General features: G+C 34.3%; 1 protein-coding gene across 2 annotated transcripts in view; it reads left to right on the top strand.

Annotated features, from left to right (window-relative positions):
• LOC124539684 (G protein-coupled receptor kinase 2) overlaps positions 1 to 24951 on the top strand; it is an 80088-nt gene that overhangs the window by 13660 nt on the left and 41477 nt on the right. For both annotated transcript variants that reach the window (XM_047117008.1, XM_047117007.1), the window contains exon 2: positions 2640 to 2735. In XM_047117008.1, the coding sequence (XP_046972964.1) occupies positions 2640 to 2735 (96 nt within the window). The remainder of the gene's footprint in view (positions 1 to 2639; positions 2736 to 24951) is intronic.

The raw sequence follows: 24951 nt of genomic DNA, 5'->3' as shown, positions 1-24951 counted from the left end.
ATAAATGTGACAGTAACTCTGTCTGTATGTCAGTCTGTCTGTCTCTTTCAAGACCAAACCGCTAAACACCGACTTAATGAAATTTGGTATGAAGCAAACTTGAACTCAACAAAGAACATAGGCTGTTATCACCTGACACATGACAACCAATGCCTAAAATGCGTGTGAAGTCGCGATAGACTTCTAGTTTGTAATATTTTACTGACATTATAGATGCGAATGTTTGAATAGATTGATGTTTATCAGTCCATCACGCCGAAACGCCTGAATAGGTATGAATGAAATTTGCTACAGTGATAAATTATTGTCTGGAACAACATATAAGTTACTCTTCATCCCGACAATGATAACTTATACCTGCAATAGATAGATTTTTATTCTGGCATTTTCAATTGCTTCAGTTGCTGGATTTATACTGAAGCTTTTTTTTATTATTATTGTAAGCGTGGGCAAAATTGTGCTTATAGGAATATATTTACAAATTAACTTATAATATTACAATTATGAATTTAAGACCTTACTCAGACTCTAGACTATTTTTGTACCAAATTTTATTAAAATCGGTCTAGTAGTTTTCGCGTAAAAGCAAGACAGACAGACGAGCAGAGTTACTTTCGCATATATAATATTAGTATAGTAGTATATTAGCCGAGATGGCCCAGTGGTTAGAACGCGTGCATCTTAACCGATGATTGCTGGTTAAAACCCAGGCAAGCACCACTATATATATGTGCTTAATTGTGTTTATAATTCATCTCGGGCTCGGCGGTGAAGGAAAACATCGTGAGGAAACCTGCATGTGCCTAATTTCATCGAAATTCTGCCACATGTGCATTCCACCAACCCGCATTGGATCAGCGTGGTGGAATATGTTCCAAACCCTCTCCTAAATGGAAGAGGAGGCCTTATCTCAGCAGTGGGAAATTTACAGGCTGTTACTTACTTACTCACTAGTAGGGTTTTATATCGCAGTTATTTTAACTTATGTGAATCAAGCTTTATTTTTTTTTTCGTAAGTATATAATATGTAATTTGTTGTGGCCTCGATAATACTAATAATAGTCCAGTGAAACTTAAATAAAACATTAATCTGCAGTCAATTGGCTGAAATAAAAGCTAATGATCAATATAACATAAAATCGATTAATATACTGTATATTATATACCACGATTCTATTTGCGTCAAATGTTGCCCGTTAAACCTGACATTTATAAGCCTATGTCCAATTTCCAGGCTAATTCAATGCCAAATTTAATTACGATCAGTTCAGCGTGTTGCAGTGTGTTCGTGCTGAGATATCAAAATGACAGAGATCCGTTCTCATAGTATAAGTATTTATGAAATACTATTATGCATCTAAAGTTAAATGTGTATTATTTATTAATGTTATATATGAAACATTAAGCATCTCTATTCCCCTTAGGCGACATAGAATACCTATATTAAGTGAAGAAGTTAAAATACCTGCTCCCTTTGTAAAGGATTTGTGGAAATTATTTAATATGAACTATACTAAGAAGGTTACATAAGAAATTCTAAATTTGAATATCGAAACGCGATTATTATTCCATTGATTGCCTCGCTGTTCTAGTAAGTAGTTCTGACTTGAAATCCCCGGATGGGCCCGAATAAATGCCAGTGAGTTATATGTAGAAAAGTTCTCAGTTACACCCCGTTTCTGGCAGATGCGAGCGTACACTCTCGTTCCTCAGCACATAAATACGTTGATCGCACGCGTGTACCCTTCACACTCGTGTTGGTTTACGAGAGTTAGGGTTCACTTATGTTTGTGCACACACTTGATGCTCTATAGTGTGTCCTGAAACACGTACGAATTGTTTTACGCTACCGTGTCGTGTGAAAGAGATAGCGTAATTAAAGTAGTACGAAAAATATTGCTAGTTCTTTGTCACACACTTAGCAAAGGCTGACCAAAATAAATACAGAGGTTCTTCAGTTCGCGGATGCTATTAACGCTAACCTATCTGTTCTTTTTTTCATGTAGGCATTAAATATAGAGGTGAAGTTTATTTTTTCTATTTAAAAAAAATGATTAAGTGTTGCCACTTTTTAATTGGGTTTATAACTCGACATTTAAAATTAGATTAAATGTGACATTTATGCACTTCTTACTATGCGAATATATTATATAAGGATCTACATAAAGCGTTTGTATCATGAGATATATACGTATCTATTGCTCAGCAATCATCATTATTTTTCAGCCAATTTCATCAAGTCTTAACGAACTTATCATCTAAACCTTTAAATAACCCTACGGATTCTTCATTTTTAATTATCACGAATAAACACTGAAGGACTTTATTTAATAACCAGCTGAGCCCGAGACCTTATACGCGTTTGAATTTAACAAAAAAAAAATATCCTTATTATATCAGTTATCTGTTAATGAAAGTCCCATCAAAATCGGTCCAATCGCTCCAGAGATTAGCCGGAAAAAACAGACAGACAAAAAATGTTATTTTGGTATATGTATCGCGCATACACACATATGCATTGAGAAAAAAGGGCTATTTAAATATTACAGATACTCCAATTTTATTATACGTGTAGATATATAGTGTTGCATATGAGATAGCAATAAAGATACATATTAATCGTATACGTTTGTCCTCAGGCGGTTCCGATAGCAACAAGGGCAAAAGCAAGAAATGGCGGAAGATCCTCCAGTTCCCTCACATATCGCAATGCTTAGATATAAAAACAAAAATAGGTAAGTACATTGTTATAAGTTCACATATGACATATAGATACCAGTTATTTAAAACATCTCCTTTTAAATTTACCCGACTTCAAAAAGGAGGAGGGTTATCAATTCGTCTGTATTTTTTTTTATATGTTTGTTACCTCATAACTTTACTGCTGGTTCACTGTCTTAACGACAGCCTGTAAATTTCCCACTGCTGGGCTAAGGCCTGTCCCTTTGAGGAGAAGGTTTGGAGCATATTCCATCACGCTGTTCCAATGCGGGTTAGTGCAATACACATGTGGCAGAAATTCAGAGAAATTAGACACTTGCACCGGCTCAAAAAATAACAATAATTGTAACTACATTATAGAGTTGTAAATCAACTTTTAAGTAGTCAAATATTTTTAGTTTTCATTATACTTTGGAGAACTAAAAATATTTTGAATACGTAATTTTTTTTTTTTTACTTTTTATTGCATATTAATTTATTTATTAATTTTGTTTTGTTATTTATTTACTTTTATTTGATGGAGCTCGTTATTTCGAACATCAACATCTATCCTCAAACTTCAGTCTCGTGAACAAGATATTCGTAGAAAATGTCGAAATATCGAATTCCACCAAATACAAATAAAAATTATGGTAAATATTCCGTTTTAAATAACTGCAATAAAAATAACCATGTTAATTTAAAATCTTATATATACATAGATACCATTTTTATGATTTCAATGACGATTCAAACGAACGACACAAAACACACGAAAAAATCAGTCTAATTTCGTATGGAGCGCGGTGATTCAAGTCTCAGCAATAAATAAGTTGTATAGAACGACACAACTTAGATGTAGCATCGGCAAAATTCGTAAAACCGATCGCATCCGAATTAAGTACGCTATCCCAAATTATCAATAGTCAATACTTATTTCTTATGAATATGATCTTTACACAAACGTAATAACTTGTAATATTACATGAACGTCGATTTACACGCACTTGCGTTTTCGGGTTGAACTGACGCGAGAATCTATAGCGACGAATAGTATCGTATGGCGCGAAAGGGAGCTATTTCTATTGGTTGTATAAATCGGCACTAATCGGTTTTATTTAATTTGCCGATGCTACTATATTTAAGTTGTGCCGTACTTTAGTACGAACAAACAGACATCGTCGACGTCGAGCCGTTATTAGTATTTTACCAGTTGACTCCACGCGAAAACAGCGCCATTGTTGGTTAAAATGAAAATAAAAGAAACTTCAACTAATGACGACACTTCAAAAGAATTTCTTTAAACGGTTTTTACTCTTATATCAATAAACTTTACCGTTCGTTTTGAATTAAATTCGTATGTATGACTTACTGTCTTCGATGTTACTAAAATTCGTTTTTACGCATGGTAGGTTGGTGGATGATTATATGGGCCATCTGATGGAAAATGGTCACTACCGCCCATAGACAATGGCGTATTATTGTAACCATTCCTTGTATCGCCAATACGCCACTAACATCGGGAACTAAGATGTTATCCCCGTTGTACATGTAGTTACACTTTCTCACTCACCCTTCAAACTTGAAAGCAACACTTTGGCGGTAGAATAACTGATGAGTGGGTGGTAACTACCCACTCATCATTTATTGAACAGTTAAACAGTTGGTATTTACAATTTCAGTTACGTTGTTTAGTAACCCTCACATTAAATTTAAGATTAGTAGTTTAACAATAATTTAAAATTAATAGAGTTTTTGGACTACTAAAATTTTGATAGTCATTAAATTAAACCAATATAATAATTATTTAAAATTGTACATGTACTTAATTTGAGAAAGGTAACCCTTTCTCTCGTAATTACATTCTTACACTAATAGCTGTGTTAGAAATGTAGGTAATAGAATTTTAATAATTATATTAATATAAACATTATACAGGCAGCAATAGGGCTGACCTCAAAGCCTTTTAGGTATCGTATTCAAGGTTATCCCAAAGTCATGTATATAAGTTTGTTCAACCCTTAATAACCGTTAGCAGCTGTAATATTATACAAATATCCGCTGGCTATTTCTGCAAACGCTATAAATGTAGTGTTACGAAGTGCCGATGAGATTCGGTTCGGTATTGTTTCATATTAGAACCTTTTTGTTATGTTTCTATGTTTATATACGTAAGGTAAATTATTTCTTATATGATGACGCGGTCTGCCTGCGATTTCGTGCTCGTTTGGTTTTTTAGTCGATGTAGAAAAAGTTCATTAGTTTTCTATGTTTTCTTGGGTCTGTGTTAGTGGTACCGTAGATTCTTCTGATTTTCCATAACACAAATGCTTTAGCTACTTACATTGAGATCAGAGTTACATATGTGATGTTGTCCAATGTTTATTTGAATTATTTCTTCCCAATATCCTAAATTAAAATTTTATATAATATAATTCTAAAATAAAAAGACCATTCCGTCCAACCGTTCCAGAGATTAGCCGGAACAAACAGACAGAGACATAAAATTGTAAAACAATGTAGGCAGTGACGTGCCTTTGGTATATATTTTTTATTGACATGGTAATATTAAACAAAATAAAAATAAGTCTACATAAATAGTCGTACATTCCAGACATATTTTACTGACTCGGAATTTGGCCTTGAAGGGGTGTTATATTTCTTAGTCCTATTCTGGATTCCTTAGCCGGTCTGGGTGGTATGTTATTGAAATATGATAATACTGTTACCATGTAAAAAATCATTTACTTAGAATACCGCAGCACTCAAACACAGGCTGATCGTCATCAACATCTGTCAGTCATGGCCAGAGATATACATATTCATATGCCAATATAATAATACAAAGAGCCGAGATGGTCCAGTGGTTAGTAGGCGTGCATCTTAACCGATGATTCCAGGTTCAAACCCAGGCAAGCACCACTGAATTTCTTATACTTAAATAGTGCTTATAATTCATCTCGTGCTCGGCGGTGAAGGAAAACATCGTGAGGAAACCTGCATGTGTTAAATTTCTACAAAATCCTGCCAATGTGTCATGTAAATGTACCCGCATTGGAGCAGTGTGATCTTACTACAGCCTTTGAGGAGAAGATAACGTAGTACATTAGTAGTACATTTAGTATTACATTAGTAGTACATTTACAGTAGTAAATGTACATCAGTATGTTGTCCAATACATTTGTCGGAACATCAAAGTCGGTCCCAATGTGAACCAGTTCTCACATAAAACGAGATAAAGTCTTATTAATGTTCATCCTAGACTTTATTAATAATGGTTAATGTTAATGGCGGTAAGTGAACGAGTCTTTCAATCCAAATCGTGGTTATTACTCTGGGGATGAGTCAGAACTGTCGTTTATCTTATACTAGCCACCCTTCCCGGCTGTACACGGCCGAGATAAGTTCTCTTTGCGACTTTGAAGCTAAAAAATAAAAATTTTTGGCGACTTCCGTGGTTGAGTAGTGTTTACACCGGTTTCCACTCCGAGGTCTCGGGATTAATTCTCGGCAGAGTCGATGAAGAAAAAGTTCATTAGTTTGGAATGTTGTGTTGGTCTGGGTGTTTGTGGCGCCGTCGCTACTTCTGATTTTCCATAACACAAGTGCGTTAGCTACTTACATTGGGATCAGAGGGATGTGTGTGATGTTGCCTAATATTTAAAAAAATAATTGATATAAATTGCATTAAAATCCGTTGTGTAGTAAAATATTAAGCACACAGACGATGGGAGGCGGCTGACTTTTTTATGCTATATTGAGACTAGTTTTAGCCGCGGTTTCACCCACTTTATATTTGTGTTATATATATGTAGGTATGTCTTATGTTTATGGAATACTAGTAGTCGCCCGTGGCCTCGCTCGCGTTTTAGAGTATTAGTTGTCATGTTTTATGCACAAAAAATAGCCTATATCCTTTTTTGGAGTTCAAGTTTGCTTCATAATAAATTTCATCAAATTCGGTTTAGCGATTGGTCGTGAAAGAGTATCAGACAGACAGAGTTACTTTCACACTTTATAATATTATTATAAATAAAAAATTACTTAAACGTAACAGTACTCAAAAATTTACCTTTATTACTTCTGACGCTATTATGTCGTATACATAATAAGTTATCACCATATATCACCATATATCATTGGAAATTGACTGAAAGACTTAAAAAAAGTCACGAACGCCTGTATGGGTTTACTATTTGTAAAGTTTACTTAGTATAGTTACTCACCAACTGATGTCCACTATGTAAGCTGTTTTTCGACGCGTGTTTAGCTTTTATTCCAATTCAGATACCTAGATAAATATTCTATGACTAAATAATATTGTATATATAAAAAAAAGATATGTATTTATGCGGTTTAAAAATGGCTTATATCACGGTCACCAAATACATACATTTACATATTCATACCAATGTAACTCTATCTGCAGTACAGTTAGTTATTGATGTATCTATATGTTATATTTCATTTGACGATGTTCTTTTATTATCTTTCCGGGTCAAAGAGGTTGCATATCTAGAAGCGGCCAGTTTTATAACGGCAGATATGACGTTTCTACAATCTATATGATCTAGATTTTTTATTAACAGATAGACAGATAATATCGGATATGTCCTTTGCGATAGTTGATGTGTTCTTAACAACTATGAAACATAATAATTTTAATTAATTTAAATTTCTTAAAGAATAACCTACGAAACAATCTATGAATAGCGTGACTCTTATGTGTATTAATATAAGGTCTAAATTTGAACCTCATGGTGTGACTCGTGCTCAAAGAAAGCAGATACACAATAGAAAACGACGACAATATGGCGTCCCATTTTCCCTCGTTCAAATTTCACGTGCATATTAAGTGTATGAACAGACAGACATTGGTTTACTCAAGTGGACGTTTTCTTGCACAAATGGCCTTTAGTGTACGTTTTTTAATGTATGATAAGTTTATGTTACCAATTTCCTACTAATGTTATAAATGCGAATGTAAGTATGTTTGTTTGTTACGCTTTGACGACATAACTAATGTTATGATAATTATGAATTTTAATCTTGGTCTTAAATAGATATCTACTCTTTTTTTAATCTGTATACCTAAAATAGTTGTATGTTTCTGACTTAAAAAATGACGGATTTCCACGCAACTTTCAACCCCAATTTCACGCCTTTAGAGGTTGAGTCACCCCGAGGTTGCACGGCGATGAGGAATCTGTCAAGAAGGACTTTTTATTATATACCAGCGACCCGCCCTGGCTTCGCACATGTGCAATTCTGATACTAAATATGCTACAGATTTTTCCTTGTTTCTTTACTATAAAGTAAAGTAAAGTAACAGCCTGTAAATTTCCTACTGCTGAGATAAGGCCTCTTCTCCTATAGAGGAGAGAGTTTGGAACATATTCCACCACGCTGTTCTAATGCGGGTTGGTGGAATGCACATGTCGCAGAATTTCGATGAAATTAGATACATGCAGGTTTCCTTACGATGTTTTCCTTCACCGCCGAGCACGAGATGAATTAGAAACACAATTAAGCACATGTGTATATAGTTATGCTTGCCTGGGTTTGAACCCTCAATCATCGGTTAAGATGCACGCGGCCATCTCAACTCTTCTTTACTATAGGGTCCATTTCTATATAAAAATCTTCCTTTCGAATTGCTCTTAACTATTAAAAAAAAACCGCATTACAATCCGTTTTAAAGATATAAGCATACATAGGGATAGACAGCTGTAAGCGACTTTGTTATACTATGTAATGAAGATATAGATATGTAACATTTGAACAGTTAGAGTGATACCTCTACTCTCTCTCTCTCTCTCTCCCTCTCTACTCTACTCTAATGGTACAAATGTATACTATACACAGTACTGGGATACAAGACTACAAAGTATTGATACTAGGCGGTAAAGTAAATGATGATAGCGTGCTTACTCCTCAGCTAAGAGGTCCCTGAACTGGCTTTACCGTTACTATTATAGTGGATTTACAATTATGTTTATACGTTATTAGATATTATATAAAGTTTAAAGTACCATAAAAGTTTTATCAATGTTGTCATTTTTATAAAATAGCCAATATACATAATTATACGGAACCTAGAAACTCTTAGAAATTGGTGCTGTAATAAATACGAATCATTTCTTAGCAATGCACTACCAACCTGACTAATAAATGACAACGGAGCATTAGTACTATGTATTTAATTTAGTAATAGTTTTTATGTTTCTGGTTAAGTCTCTCCTACTCAGTACTCCATAAGTCAACTCTCACCAAGCCTCTGTTACAGCGACGTTGTCAGATATAACTGAGCATGTTGACACACTTAGTACAACGGACTGAAATAACATAACATCTATCAACTCAATGTTTCAGCCCTTTGACTATAAGCTCCCCGAGATCAAAGTGTGGCGCCCCTTAAAATTGAAATATTATACCCATAAATACGGTCGCTAAGTCATCTATCGTCGATAAGGAACGAAGTGTAAAACGTGCAGAGCCGAGATGGCCCAGTGGTTAGACGCGTGCGTCTTAACCGATGATTGCGGGTTCAAACCAAGGCAAACACCATTGAATATTCATGTACTTAATTTGTGTTTATAATTCAACTCGTTCTCGCGATAAAGGAAAACATCGTGAGGAAACCTGCATGTACCTAGTTTCGTAAAAATTCTGCCACATGTGTATTCCATCAACCCGCATTGGAACAGCGTGATGCTCCAAAAAACCTTCTCTTCAAAGGGAAAGGAGGTTTCAGTCCAGCAGTTTTAGCGGGAAATTTACAGGCTGCTGTTGATGTAAAACGTACGTAATTAACAATTAAATGGTGACGTTCGTTCCCAGTCACAGACGACACCCGGGACGGTTATGTAGGGTGACCACTAATTTTGGAAATTCGTCGGAATTCCCATAAGTTATTTTAATAAATAACCACTAAGAACCACTCAAATATGATTATTTGAGTGATACATAAAGGTATAAATTAAGACATTTCGATTTCATGGTTGACATCACGTTTAAGTATTTGAAAAATGCATTAGTGTTTAATATGTCAGTGTCGAGTTGGATGTGACAGCTACAAATAAGTGTGGGTAAATAAAATATATTTCATTCAATAAGCTTTGTGGTAAAGCATTTTTGAATCGTCAATTTTTCAACTATGTTCGAAGATTTCGGAAAGCAGCGTTTACCGTGAATAATAATTGGTAAGTGAGTCGTTGTTGCATTTTTGATAGAAAGATTTTTTATATAAATGATGCGTATATCTAATAATATAGTTTTTTTTGGCGATAGAGCATATAGGCCACCTGGTGGCAAGTGGTCAACACCTCCCATAGAGAATAGTGTTGTAAAAAACATTAACCATACCTTTCGTCAGCAATGCCCCATCAACTTTGGGAACAAAGATTTTATGTTCCTTCGACTTTTAGTTACACTGGCTCACTCACCCTTCAAACGACGACCTCCATGGTCGAGTGGTGTGTACACCGGTTTTCATGGGTACGCCACTCTGAGGTCCCGGGTTCGATTCCCGGCCGAGTCGATGTAGATTACCAATAGTTTTTTATGTTGACTTGGGTCTGGGTGTTTGTGTTACCGTCGTTACTTCTGATTTCCAAAACACAAGTGCTTCAGCTACTTGCATTGGGATCAGAGTAATGTATGTGATGTTGTCTCATATATTTCGATTAAAATTCTACATTAATTAATTTAAAAACCGGAACACAACAGTACCAAGTACTGTTGTTTGGCGTTAGAATATCTGATGAGTATGTGATTCCTACTCAGACGCGCTTGCACTAAGCCCTACCAAAAAGTAAACAGTTTCATAACAATCGAAACTGATATTTACCCTACCGTTCAAGTAGGATGCCTGTACTTATTACACGCGTAGGGTGGCCCAGGGTTGCCCACGAGAAATTAATTTTAGAATATTTTTTCTAACAAATTACCCGAGGAATTGGTATTTTATTACATTACGATATTAAATGAAATTAATCATGTCTGGTTTTATATTACGTTATAAAAATTTTAATTTGATTTTATTTTCAGTTCCCTTCCGAATCCCCTCGCGTTATTAGATATGATTACTTCCTTTAGCATTCCGCTATGATATCATAACTAACTCTATTTTATCGATTATCATTCGAATTGAAACCTTATTTGATTACATTTAAAATGCAAAATCGAAATTTACTTTTTATAATATATATATATATATGGGGAGTCCCCAAAACTCCCAAAATCTTAATCGTTTCACATTTACTTACCAAGTTCCAAGAGTAATTGTAATTCTTATTTTTAATGAATAAGTGTCTATGATATAAGGACAGCCAGACGAATCCATAAGGGTTCTGTTTTCTGCCATTGGCTACGGAACCCTTAAGTAGTAATGAAATCTTTAGAGTTCAAACTTGGTAGCATTTTCAACACGTGGGTGCTAACCACTACCGGCTAAGATTAATGTGTATTATTGTTGCGTTCCGGTTTGGGGATTAAGTTAGTAACTACATGAGGAACTAAACATCTAAGATTTTGTAGCTTGGTTTAAAATACATATTTTATTTTTTATTTTATTTTATTTTATTAAGGACCATCAGCAGTCACAACACTTACACATGTAATCATAAAAACACATTGAAACTTATATAAAATGTGCGACTCTTTAAGACGGCCACAACATGCATTCTTAGGTACAATATATTTTTTTTTGTTTTACTGAATACTAACAATTGCTAACCACATTTGTATATAAAATTAAAGATTTAAAAATAAATTAATTTAAATTAATAATAATAATTAATAACATTGAAAATAAAGCTTATATATAAAGCATATAAAAACTTCTTCTTCGAGTAATTAATTATTGTAACGGTTTATAAATAACTAGTTGTCGCCTGCGGCTTCGCTCGTGTTTTAGGGGGGTTTTCAAAAAACTTAGCCTATTTCATGAAATTTGGTTCATTGGTTTGGTTGTGATAGAGCGACAGGCGACATAGTTACTTTCACATTTATAATATTAATATAGATTTGTAATGTCAATGTCATAGAAAAAATGACTATATACCTATGTTATTTTAATATAGTGTTACTTACTAAAAGTATATAGAGGCCCATGAATAAGCCTTAAAACCAATATAAATCAAATTAAACGAAAACCGTTTTAATAATTTTCGAAAAAGCTAATTCCTATTGTTGTATCGCCTACAATTTAGAAGTCATAAAACAGTCGATTTTTTAATGACATAACATTTCAGTATCAGTAGTATAATATATATTTTAATGCAATTAGATTATTGATGAAATCATTTAAACAGTTATATTAAGTAGATTATTAAAGAATAAAAAGTTAAAATCGAAAACATCTGTAATGGTTCCAAAACTGGCAATAAATTAAATCCATATTTGACATTATAATAATTTACCTCGGGACGTTGCATATTTGTCTCGCAAAACAAAATATCACTTAAAATTCAACGCGAATATTTTATATCGTGTTTAATTCAAGACGACAGCGTGATAACGCAATAAATTTAACACCTAACAAGAAAACACGGCCAGTTCCATAGATAAGACAGTTTTAAGAGTTGTAGCCGTGACAGACTGACATATTGACAGCGCGGCTCTCGGAGGTTTTCGCTGTGCCTTTAATGGTAAGGTTTTATAAACGAATGCATATATGTATTAGTCTTGTGCCAAAACGGGAGAGAACTCGTCGTCGTGACGGATTGCTTACAAAATGGAGATTCACGATTCGGTCTGTATGATCTCGTGTAATAGACGGCACGTTGTACACTGCTGGGTGCGTTATTTATGCGATTTTAATGTTTTCACGAACGTTTTAAGTAATTACAAATTTGTACATATTTACATCAGACGAAATCGGTTTAATTCGTTTTCGTATGAAAGGCTCTAATTGTGATGACATATATAAGTGTCGCAATAATTACTATTCATTAATTAATGTGACTATTGAGAAGACTCGTTTTTTTGCTATCTAATATATTATTAAATAAATATGAGACAACATCACATACATTACTCTGATCGCAATGAATGTAGCTAAAAGCATTTGTGTTATGGAAAATCAGAAGTAACGACGGTAACACAAACACTTGGGTCTGGCCCAAGACAACATAGAAAACTAATGATAATCTACATCGACTCAGCCGGAAATCGATCCCAGAACCTCCGAGTGGCGTACCCATGAAAACCGGTGAACACCACTCGACCACGGAGGTCCGTTAAAAATATACTCTATTCAAGTAGGCTTTTACAAGCACTTTTGAATTGTCATTTAACCAACTATATTAAGTGAAGCTACCAACGGCTCGGAATGATTCTAACGAGATGAAGCGCAAGAAACTCAGTAGTTACTCTTTTATGCCTAACTGAAATGTCTAAACGGAAAACTTAAATTAAATTTATACCAGAGGATGCAGCGCTCGTTTCGTAGAAGGTTTTATTAGATTATCTATTTATGTATATAAAAAAGGGAAATATAACTAACTGATAATACCTGTTGACTTCCAAGCAGGATATATTAATTTAAATAATTGCATTAACTAACATGACTTTGTATTTTTTAAATGTTGAAAAAGAGTAACTTTCACTCTTTTTCATCATTTAAAAAATACAAAGTAGAGACGATTCAAAAGTGCTTGTAAAAGCCTACTTGAATAAAGTTTTGTATTGATTTTGATTAATAACGAAATTTCAGAAACTGTAACACCCATAAAGTTGACATCTGTCAGGTAGGTTCCGTATACAGTACAAACATTCGCTAGGAACAGATTATAGGAAAATTCACCCTGGAGGTTTGTGTTTTATAAATTTCGCACAGGTAAAGCCACAGGCTTAGCTAGTTAATTGTTTAAAAATTGATGAAATATAATTTAAACAAGAAATTATTTAAACTATTTCCTAGTAAGTTGTAATTAGTTCAAGGTAAGCAATTAAGTATAAGTTATCATTAGCATACTACTATATGTATAACTATAATACTATATATTTCATTAAATTGAGTAGTGACAAATTAAAGTTAGATATAAACTAATTAATGCTATCTGTCATACAGCTTATTTATATGATAAATGTTTGCGTAACAAATATTCAAACCAAATACTCGCTATTACCAAATCGTATAATTTATATAACTATTTACGTACAGTCAGAGTAAGAAAACCTTCGTCAGTTTTCAAATTCCTTTATCAAGTCCTAAACTCTTAGTACCTTTTGAAACTAAAGCACTAAAGGAACAACTGCATATAAATTTAAATAGTCCGATAACTTGGTTCAAAATAGTGTAACATCTTTGGACTGCGTCTAGTTTTGTATCAACATGAAACCTTTTTAATGACGTAATTGGTCATTCTATATTTAAATTAGATATGATATCTTCTACTGAATTGTCATCGGTAAAGCAGATTATCGGTCATACTGAGCACACGACAATAGATCTTAAGGTGACGAACCTTCTCTTACCCCGACTGTACAAAGTTTATTCTAGGCCGCTGAGATTTATCAATCAAATTAACCGAATGTGACACTCAGCCCTGCGTCCCACTGACCCCGCCTTCAACAGTAAACAACTTTTCTATGTAGTTATAAATAAATCGGGGAGGACACTAAATGGGGTCTTGCCATTAAGTCCCTAGCCCATCACTACTCATTCTGTCAAGGATTCCCTATTTCGAGTTGAATAAACGATTAAGTAGTGTTTTTTTTGGGACGTATTCGCCTCCCTCGATTTGTGTTTTGGCATGGGAATTCTGAATTTTTCTTTTTTATTCGTTTAATCTAGAATTTTCCTAGTATTCACCCGGCATCGTGCCAGATACACTTATTAATTGAATCCCAAAACTGTCAAGTAACGCTTTTCATTTGTAGACAGTTTCCAAGCAAATTTTATCTATGTTAAAGGATTAGAAAGGGACATATGTATCAGAAAGGGATAGATATATTGTATGAAACTTATCCTTTACGCTTCACGAAGTCTTAATATAGTATATTAAGACTTTGAAAAAAGTATGCTTGCAAATACACTTAAAGACTGTTCCCCTCGTCCCGTAATAATTTGATGAGACGATAGACCGATCAACCCAAGAAAGCTTAAGCGCCGGTTTAACGTCCTAGTTCTAAGCTGTTAGTGGGTATTTACTGGCAAAAGAAACGAATATCTCTTTATTGATCGGACTCTGGAACTCGGATCCTCACGATCTACAGCCGAACAGGTTAACGTGACAAATGGTCTTCGAGAAATCGTTAAGGCTTAGCGCGCGAGTAATACAATTTACACACACTATTTATGAAGTATCTAATACTGTTAAAATGATTTGATGAAATAATAATAATTTTTTTTTAAGTTAATTATATATACTTGGTGGTAGGGCTTTGTGCAAGCCCGTCTGGGTAGGTACCATCCACTCATCAGTTATTATACAGTACTCAGTATTGTTGTGTTCCGGGTTGAAGGGTGATTTAGCCAGTGTAATTACAGACACAAGGGATATTACATCTTAGTTCCCAAGGTTGGTGGCACTTTGACGATGTAAGGAATAGTTAATATTTCTTACAGCGTCATTGTCTATGGGTGATGGTGACTACTTACCATCAGGTGGCCCATATGCTCGTCCGACCATACCAACCTATACCATAAAAAAATATTACTGCCGGACACACATTTTTGTTACAACTCGAATCAGAGCCAGAGATAAGAAGGAAGAAATATAACACAAAATTTACTATTTTGTTTGACACTATAGTAGATGGCGTTATTTAAAATAAAGGATTATACAATTTACCTATTTACAACAAATACGATAAAAAAATACATATATGTATGAAAAACATAATATGCATATTTAAAATAAGGTTGTATAAAATAACGTAGATGGGTGAACATATATTTTTTGCCAAGTAATTATTCAGATTTGATGCTGCGACCTTGATAACTACGTAAAGTGTTTAACGAAATGTCACGGCTCGATGTAAGGTTAAACAGATGAAAAGCTGAACTCATCTGGGAGATGTTTTTAAATTAACCAGACTATTAAAGTATCGAGGTATTTCATTGTTGTAGGTCGTTTTTCTTATTTAGAACTATATGCTATTATGTTTTCTAATATATACTGAATAAGGGTTAACGTCGTAACACCGTTTACATTGAAGGATAAATGCAATGATATTCTAATAAACAGATATGTTATAGCTATACTAAACATCAGAAAAAAGTGTGCCGCGCCGGGGACCGTTTATTTTACACTTCGTTACAAGTAAAGTAAGGATAGCTTGATAAAAACAATAAGTAAAAGGGATAACTAGATGTTTTAAATACGCAAAACGTATTACTACATAATTATGATGTATTATAACGTATTACTGGCATAATTATGATGAAAACGACTAAAGGCAAACGTCCCAATTAGGACGTTTTCTAGTCTTCACTTTTTGCGCATTAATGACATATCTGTTTACTAGAACATCATTGGATTTTTTTTTAATGGGTCAACGATATTGGCCTTTCTTACTCAGAACGGCTTAACTGATTTTCATCAATTAGATCAGTGGTGTAAGAATGCATAGAGAATTAATATGAATAGCGTACTAATTGTATCTCGCGGTTTCGCTCGCGTTTAACTGAGTTCAAGTCCTTCCTTGGAGTTCCAGCCTGCTTTGTACCAAATTTCATCAACGGTTTAGCCGTAATAGACCAACAAACAGACGCATTTATAATATCAGTATAGATTTGTACAGAACAAATACAAGTTTTTGTAGTGTAATACTTTATTCTATACTTAAAAATGTATTCGAATATATTTATTTGTCTCTGGTGCTAAAGTGTGCTCCGAACGGATCAATTGGATCTAATTAAAGATTTATTAATAGTACTTTTAGCTCTGCCAATTAATAAATTTAAATCTCGCCGTTTAAATAAAACTGTAATAAATCGAGGCGTATTACTCAGTAAATAATTGTGTAGGAGATAAAAAGCGTGGAGTTGTTACAAATTGATTTTGATGCGATTAAATTCATTCAATTTTCTTTAAGATCTACTTTTTGTATCCAATCTTTTTTTTCGTGGTTTATGTGTGACTTTTGATCCCACAATAACCATGGGGATCATTTTTTGCACGGATCGAAAAGGCTACGGGAGAATTTTGATATAAAACATCTTTGACGCTCTTTGCTATTATTTGCTAGACTTTTACTGGAGGACCTATAGGGATAGCGAGAGGGATAGCCCTGGCCTCCATATCCATATTTCTATATTAATATTCTAAATGAGAAAGTAACTCTGTCTGTCGGTCTGTCGCTGTTTCACAACCAAATCGCTGAACCGAATTTGATGAATGAAGCAAACTTGAGCTCCAAAAACGTAGGCTACTTTTTTGCCTAACACATGACAACCAATACTCTAAAACGCGCGAGAAGCCTCGGGCGACTCCTAGTATTATAATAATATAAAATTAAAATGTGTTAATTTTTGTGATGAAATTAGGGCTATGTAGAAGACGTATTTTGGCATTACGTCCTCGTACAATATGTTCAAATATATAACGATATATCCACATCAATATATCTATTGCGTGCGTTCAATTAAATTCATTTATTCAACATATAGGCCCGTCAAGGCGAAGTAAACGCGTCAGCACTTGTGATTCCAGCGACGCGCGATTGACGTACGACTTTGAAAAAAAAAACTTTGTAATTTATTTATGATTTATTTGAGAATATCATTTATTGTTTTAAGACGAAGGACGCTGTAACTGTGTACGTAGAATGTTAATATTCATAATAGATTCGTAAAGAGAATTGTATTACGAACGAAACCCGCCGACATGTATGAGGTGGGAATAATTATAAGTACATGGATTTGTCTCTTTCTATCATATGGAGTTTTATATTTGAAAGATAAATACAACTGCATTATCATTACATAGTATAAAACAAAGTCTTGTACTGCCTGTCCCTATGTGTTGATCTTTAAAGTCACGCAACGGATTTAAATGTGTTGTTTTTTAATAGATAGATTGATTAGAGAGGAGGGTATTTGTATATATTACAAATACATGGATAATATAGTAAATAAATACTGATAGTTCACATATTCTCTACTATATTTAGTATCAGCATTGCACCGTGTGAAGCCGGTTTAGGTCGCTAGTATATTATAATATTTATTAGCATTATTGTTGTTTTTAAACTAACTGGCTTGGCTTGCATGAAATATATCAAACTACTTGTAACATATATCCCCGTGAGGCATGAATTAATAAAAGTGACCTATGTCCTTCCCTGGGAGTCGAATTAACCCCATACAAAATTTATCCTTAAAGCATAAAAGATAAGAGTTACTCTCGCATTTGTAATGTTACATCACATATATAATTTGGAGAAGAACACTCCAAATAATTTGAAGATTTAGAAGTAATAAAATTACACGTACAAAGTACTCTCTGCCTCTATTATTTTCCTTATTTTATAAGCTATCTATCACAAGAATTACATAAGAATATTAACCAACAACAGCAAGGGAGCCTTCAACTTATTTATGAATAAATTCTTTCTTTTCGACGAATTCTCCACAACCCATACCAGCAATGTTTTTTTTATGATATAGTTTGGCGGACGAACATATGGGTTTCCCATAAGTATGGTATTAATGGTAAGTGGTCGCCATCACCCATAGATAATGACGCTGTAAGAAATATTACAATTCCTTACATAGTCAATGTGCCACCGACCTTGGGAACTAAGATATCATGTCCCTTGTGCCTGTAGTTACACTGGCTCACACAACCTTCAAATTGTTATTTGGTAGCAGTAGAATAACTGATGAGTGGGTGGTACCTACCCAGACGGGCTTGCACTAAGCCCTACCACCAAGTAATCCGTCGGTCGCCGTATAAGTTCGGAGCGGATCTGTAATATTTTTGTTCGCAATTACAAGGTACAGGTGTCTGAGATTTACGCGCGTATATTTACCAGTCACGCCCAAAACGAACAAGGTCATCGTATCCACATCTTAATTAAAATAAAAGATCAGGCATTCTAATACAAAAAAAAACAGCTTTACCAATTTCCAAGTAGACAAATTTCATACTGTATGCCAAACTTGCGACCAGACCCGGCTTAGCTCGGCTGCAATTCTGATACTAAATATACTGCAGAGGAGTGGCTTGCAATGTTGACTGTTTTTCAGTCATTCTATGATGTATTGTGCATGTATATTATATATAAAACTTCCTCTTGAATCACTCCATCTATTAAAAAAAACGGCATCAAAACCCGTTTTAAAGATTTGAGCATACATAGGGATATAGGGAACAGGAAAGCGACTTTGTTTTATACTACCTACTGATGAACACTAATTATTTAGTTTTTGAAATACATAGGAAATATATGTCTCTTAAAAAAAATCAGAAACCTTTGTAAAAATAAAATTTTTAAATAAAGTATTTTTACTTGACAGTTTGATCTTTACGATGATGTACGAAATCTCTGTTTGGACATTTTTTTTGTTATTATGTAATCGAAACATTGTTTCGTGCCAAATGTTTGTTTACTTAAATAACAAAGTCTTAAGATATATAATAAGCCTATAACTTTACAACTGTTTGTTTGCAGTTAATTTTAGCTGTATAACATCCGTTTTTTCCTAAACACACATGGATGGGATACTGTTTCACGCACCGATTGTATTACGAATAGGGTCACTTATCTTCGTGACAGCCGGCTTATTTCAACAGACTTTTTTTGACGACACATAAGCTCTTTTGGACCACAGCTGCCGCTCCATGTTCTTTGAAGGGTGACCTTGAATTATTCTAAGATGAGAAAACAAATATTGGAACATGGAATCGAATGAATGGAAATTAAAGACAAATTTACGTGCTTTAACTCCAAAAAAAGCGAAAGGCTATATGTACAGATGGTTTTTAATCATTAGGACTATTAACTTGGTTAATTTCCTTTTAAAATCTATCAATAAAACTAAACATTTCTTCGAATCGACTTCCGAAAAGATGTAAGAACACCCACACACTCTCTTCCAAATATATTTGTCAACAACAACAAAATTGTGCTGCTGGTCATTTGATCTGCTGTTGTGTTCTCTGCTTATGAACCACGCAAAGTCATTGACCGTGTACTCTATGAATTTACAATTCACCTGCCTGTCGAGACTTGAAGACCTGTCCAGCTCTGAATTAAAAAGGGATAGAAATGTGTTCAAACCTCTGTATGTTCTTTTATCGCATGCTTAATTAACATGAAGACATACGTGAGTGCGGTCACGATTAGAAGTCAGTCGGTGTGCATTGTGTGACAACGTAGTTCTGACTGCATGGCTCCTAAGAGAGACAAAGAGGTCGTGCCGCTCTGTGTTGTAGCTATTGTGTTTTGTCTCGCTCTAGAGAGAGTGATCAATTCGCAAGGCTTAGTTTTTGTCTCAAGAGACAATAACAAGTTATTCCATTAAACAAGAGTAATTGTAATATTAAATTCCCTTGTTTGTCTAGTAGATTAAAGGCTGTAGATCACGAAGACCTCGGTCGAAATCCCGGTTGGGTAATCTATTTATCTATCCGTCTAACTAGAGATATTTGTATCCGAACGCATAGGATTGTCAAGTAAAATGTTTTGAATTAAATTGTCCCGTTCTCGTAATATTATTATACTAGCTGTCGACTTCGTATGGGCAAAATTCATACAAAGTTACGCACCCAATTTGTCCCCTAATCAAAGTTGAACAGGAACAAGAAAGAGTTATTGTGACAAACTTTAAGAACCAATAGTTTTGCAGATCTAGAGATTCTTTAGATATTTTGATGAGTGGCCTCTCGAAAATAAATTGAGTATAAGAATATAAATGTAATACTTTAAATTGCATGATTATAACCAGCATTATGTCCAAAATTGCTGGTTTTTCGGTCTTTCTCTACTCTTTTTTGTGTTTGCATGATTTTTATATTCAGACTGCAAAACGATTCAAATTTCACACTTCATTCAGTTTGGTGTAGCTGCTTTACAAGATGAACCCAATTTGTAGCGTGTATATACATATTTGTATGTATATATTTGAAGATAAACGCTTGTTAATATTTATTAACATTGACACTTTGTATGCAGGATATCGCTTGTTTTTGTGCAGTATCCCAGAACAATGTAAAATGACACTTCCGCGGTTGTACGTATCGAATGTTGGAGTTGAAGGTTTGATGCTGTTCTGCATGATGAACGCGGACGAACTCAGAATACTATATTTAATATTATATGTTTTACTAGCGGCACCGGCTTCGCTCGCAAAGCTGATACTAAATGAACTACAGACTTTCTTTATTCACGACCACACATTAGAAGATTCTAAAATCATCTTTACTATATTATCCATGTTTTATATACAAAAACCTTCCAAAAACCTTACAAAAATCTATTAAAAAAAGTTTCATCAAAATTCGTTGCGTAGTTTCAAAGATTTAAGCATACGTAGGGATATAGGAACAGTAAGCAACTTTGTTTTTTACTATGTAGTGATTTAGATTTTATAAAGTTTGTGCCTAGAAAAGTGTGGAAGTAAGGTTACGGGCTCGCTAACAACAGCGAGTAACTAAATTGCTCATTTGTTTTTTTTTTTGTATTTTATAATTTTCACTGAAAATTGTTTCATCATCAGATTGATGATTGATTGAGGATGATGATGATATGATGAGATTAACTCCACTTTGTCCTTATTTGCAAGTTTAAATAGTAGGTAATTTCTCCTTCCAGTTTTCTTATATATTCTAAAAATATTCTTAAGCGCTATGAATTTATATTCAGTGTTAAACGTCAATATTTTCTTCGTTAAAGAAAGAGACAGCGAAACAATGTATAGATCTGTTTCATCCGTTTGAATGACAAAAAAGGATGTCCGTCAATTGAGTGCATTTCATAATATGCCTGACATGTTTGACATACAATATGAATAACGATGGTGCTTTATTCGTAGCTGTTTCCAAACGACGAATTACGGATGTCATAAAGAAGTATCTACTCGTTCCCTATCCTTCTCTATCTCGTTGTCAACTCATTGATTTAGAAAGAGACGACTGAATATCACTGTGACATAATTAACGGTTCTTTAGTGACCTGAATCGGGAGACATGTTGAGCTATAAATGTAACAAAAGTGCTAATTGCTAAGGACATTAACTTTATTGATGTGACGGAACAGACCAGATAATTGGTACGAATTGGCAAAGAACGGTAAATAAGTTATTATTTACAAAAACAACAGCCTGTACATTTACCAATGCTGGGTTAAGGCCTCCTCTCCCTCTCCCAATGCGGGTTGGTAGAAAACACATATGGCAGAATTTGTAAGAAATTAGACACATGCAGGTTTCCTTCACCGCGAAGCAAGAGATGAATTATAAACACTAATTATGCACATGAATATTCAGCGGTGCTTGGGTTTGAACCCGCAATCATGGGTATGAGATGCACGCGTTCTTACAACTGGTTACTACTGGCTGGCTACTCTTACCACTTAATCATTTATTTAATTTACCTGTACGTATTAGCTTTTCAATTAAAAGTACTGCACTAACTATCCGGGATCCTCTTATTGATCTTTTCTTTGGGTCTCTCTTTTGTTTGAGTTGTTTCGAATGTTTAATTGTCCGTAAGAGCCCTCGTACTATAAAACTGTTTTTTTTTTAGTAAATAACAGTTTTCGCATTTTCTATGATGTATTACAAATTTTAAATACATACACATATGATTTGATGTATAGATGTGACCTCCGTGTTCGAGTAGTTTGTACACCAGTTTTCACGGGTACGCCACTACGAGGTCCCGGGTTCTATTCCCGGCCGCGTCGATGTAGAAAAATTCATTAGTTTTCTTTGTTATCTTGATTCTGGGTGTTAGTGGTGCTGTCGTTACTTCAGATTTTCCATAACACAAGTGCTTTAGCTACTTACATTGGGATCAGAGTAATGTATGTCATGTTGTCCAATATTTATTTTATTTATAATTTATATTTAAATATTACTATGGATTGATTTCGTTCCCAGTCTGTAATGGAAACGTCTAGAAAAAAAGCCACAATGTATATTTGTACGTGTATCAACTAGGGTATTGAATGTAACGCGGTACGCATGATTAACACAAATAACTCTTAATACTGTTTCAAAGCAACGCTAATGCCTTTACAATGATATCTAATTAAAAAGGGCCCTTTGATCGGCTGACGTAAAATAAATGAGTCCACGTCAAAGAGTAAAAGCAACGTGAAACAGATAGCGCACACGTATCTCGTTTGATGTGGGAGCCTTTGGTCTGTTGAGAGTAGTTCCAAGTTTGAATTTTGCATGTATCGGTTTTGATGCGATGAATTTTGTCTTCTGTTAATTGTGAAGCGTTTGATAGGTATTTGAAAATGGAATGTTTTCCTAAATAACCAATTTAAATTTTCCTTTACAGATTCATTTTTCTTTCGTTCCATTCGATATTTGAATCAAGGTACTTCAAAACCTGCCTAAATTAGCTACTAGCATTCGATTCACATAAAATTGTTATCTTTTTTTTTTCTTTGTCTGTCAACGAATGTTATTTGTAGTAGCTATTGACGCGCTTGAATATGCCGAAACATAGCAATGTTTTCGTCGATATTTTAATAGTAAATATGATTCAATTTCGACCTTTTTTACCATCGCAAATTTTAGTATATAAAATCATTGTCAGTACGGTCAAATATACATAAACTTATTGATTAAGTTAGTACAACAATAGTCAATGTAACTGTATAATGTAATGAAAGTTTTAGATCAAGATCAAGACTGAAGTAAGAAAATGATCCACACAGCCCCGAATTCGGTGATGGCCTCTTTTGAAGGACGGCGGATAAATAATTTAATATATCTTGTTGAAGTTTACTCGGTAACAATAAGAAAGTCGTTGTTCCGTTTTCTGGGAAGGATATATATCTCCCTTTACGGAGAAAAGTTCGTAACGATATCTATCACGTGCGTAGTGTGAGTGATAATTGGGAGAGTTTCGGGAGTTTCCTTCAATTTGGGCTCGATATGATCGCCTCTCGTACGATGGAGGTTTTAACTCGGTTCTAAGGTATGTAGTCTAGGTCTTACTTTTTTGGTTTGGTTAGTACTTTTTCTCAGCGTTAATGATTGCGTTATCTCGCTTATTCGACGCTATTAGCGGCTGTCCTCACTGTAGGGTTAAGATGCAGTGCTCAAATCGCTCGCTTACCGCACGGTATATTTATTTACATTGTATATTAAATGTAAGTTGTATTTACAGCGGTTCATGCACTCACAACAAAATTAAGTATATATGATAAGTGAGTGCTACTAATTAAATATAGGATGTATGTTTTGTTGTTAATTAGTAATTATAAAAACTAATTTAATTTATATTTTTTGAAACGTAATTTTATTAACTGTGTTGTGACGGTAACGAAATGTCTAGTTAATTCTCTTGCCCTATATACTTTTATTTGTTATCTGTTATCGAATACGGCACAATAGATTAATACATAACTACAGCACAAGGGACATAACATCTTAGTTCCCAAGGTTGGTGGCCCATTGACGATGTAAGGTAATATATCTTACAGTGTCATTGTCTATGGGTGATGGTGACCACTTACTATCAGGTGGCCCATATGCTCGTCCGCCAACCTATAACATAAAAAAAAAATAAAAATAAAAAAAATACATGATTGTAATACCAGGCTTTTACGAGAACTGACCTTTTAAACTATATTATTTAAACGGCTATGGAACAGTAAGGGCTGATATGGCTCAGTAAATAACCATGGGTACAAATCCGGTTAAGGGTGTTGGAAGATTCTGCTATAAGTCTATCCTTCTTTTATGGGTTTCATTTAGTTCCAATTCTTCCTCTCAAGGGGATAGCAGACCAGCTGTGTGAACATGCTTAGCGTCCATTTCAGGTGTTATTTTTTACAGTATATTGAGAATAAAAATTAAGCACATGAATCAGCGGTGCTTGCCTGGGTTTGAACCCGCAACCATCGGTTAAGATGCACGCGTTCTAACCATTGGGCCATCTCGACTCGACATTTTCTACATTGATAAATATAACGAACATAAATAAATAAATCTAGTCTTAAGATATCCGCTTTTCAAATAAATTGACAGTCGGTTTATACAAAAACTCGGTCACGAGTACGAAAAACCTCATTTCACATCTATTTTTCATATATTATTATTAACAATTTAGTTGA

The sequence above is a fragment of the Vanessa cardui genome, chromosome 23 (assembly GCF_905220365.1).
Source record: "Vanessa cardui chromosome 23, ilVanCard2.1, whole genome shotgun sequence".
Taxonomy (NCBI): domain Eukaryota; kingdom Metazoa; phylum Arthropoda; class Insecta; order Lepidoptera; family Nymphalidae; genus Vanessa; species Vanessa cardui.
Note: the sequence above shows the minus strand (reverse complement) of the source record. Positions and strands in the feature narration are given on the sequence as shown.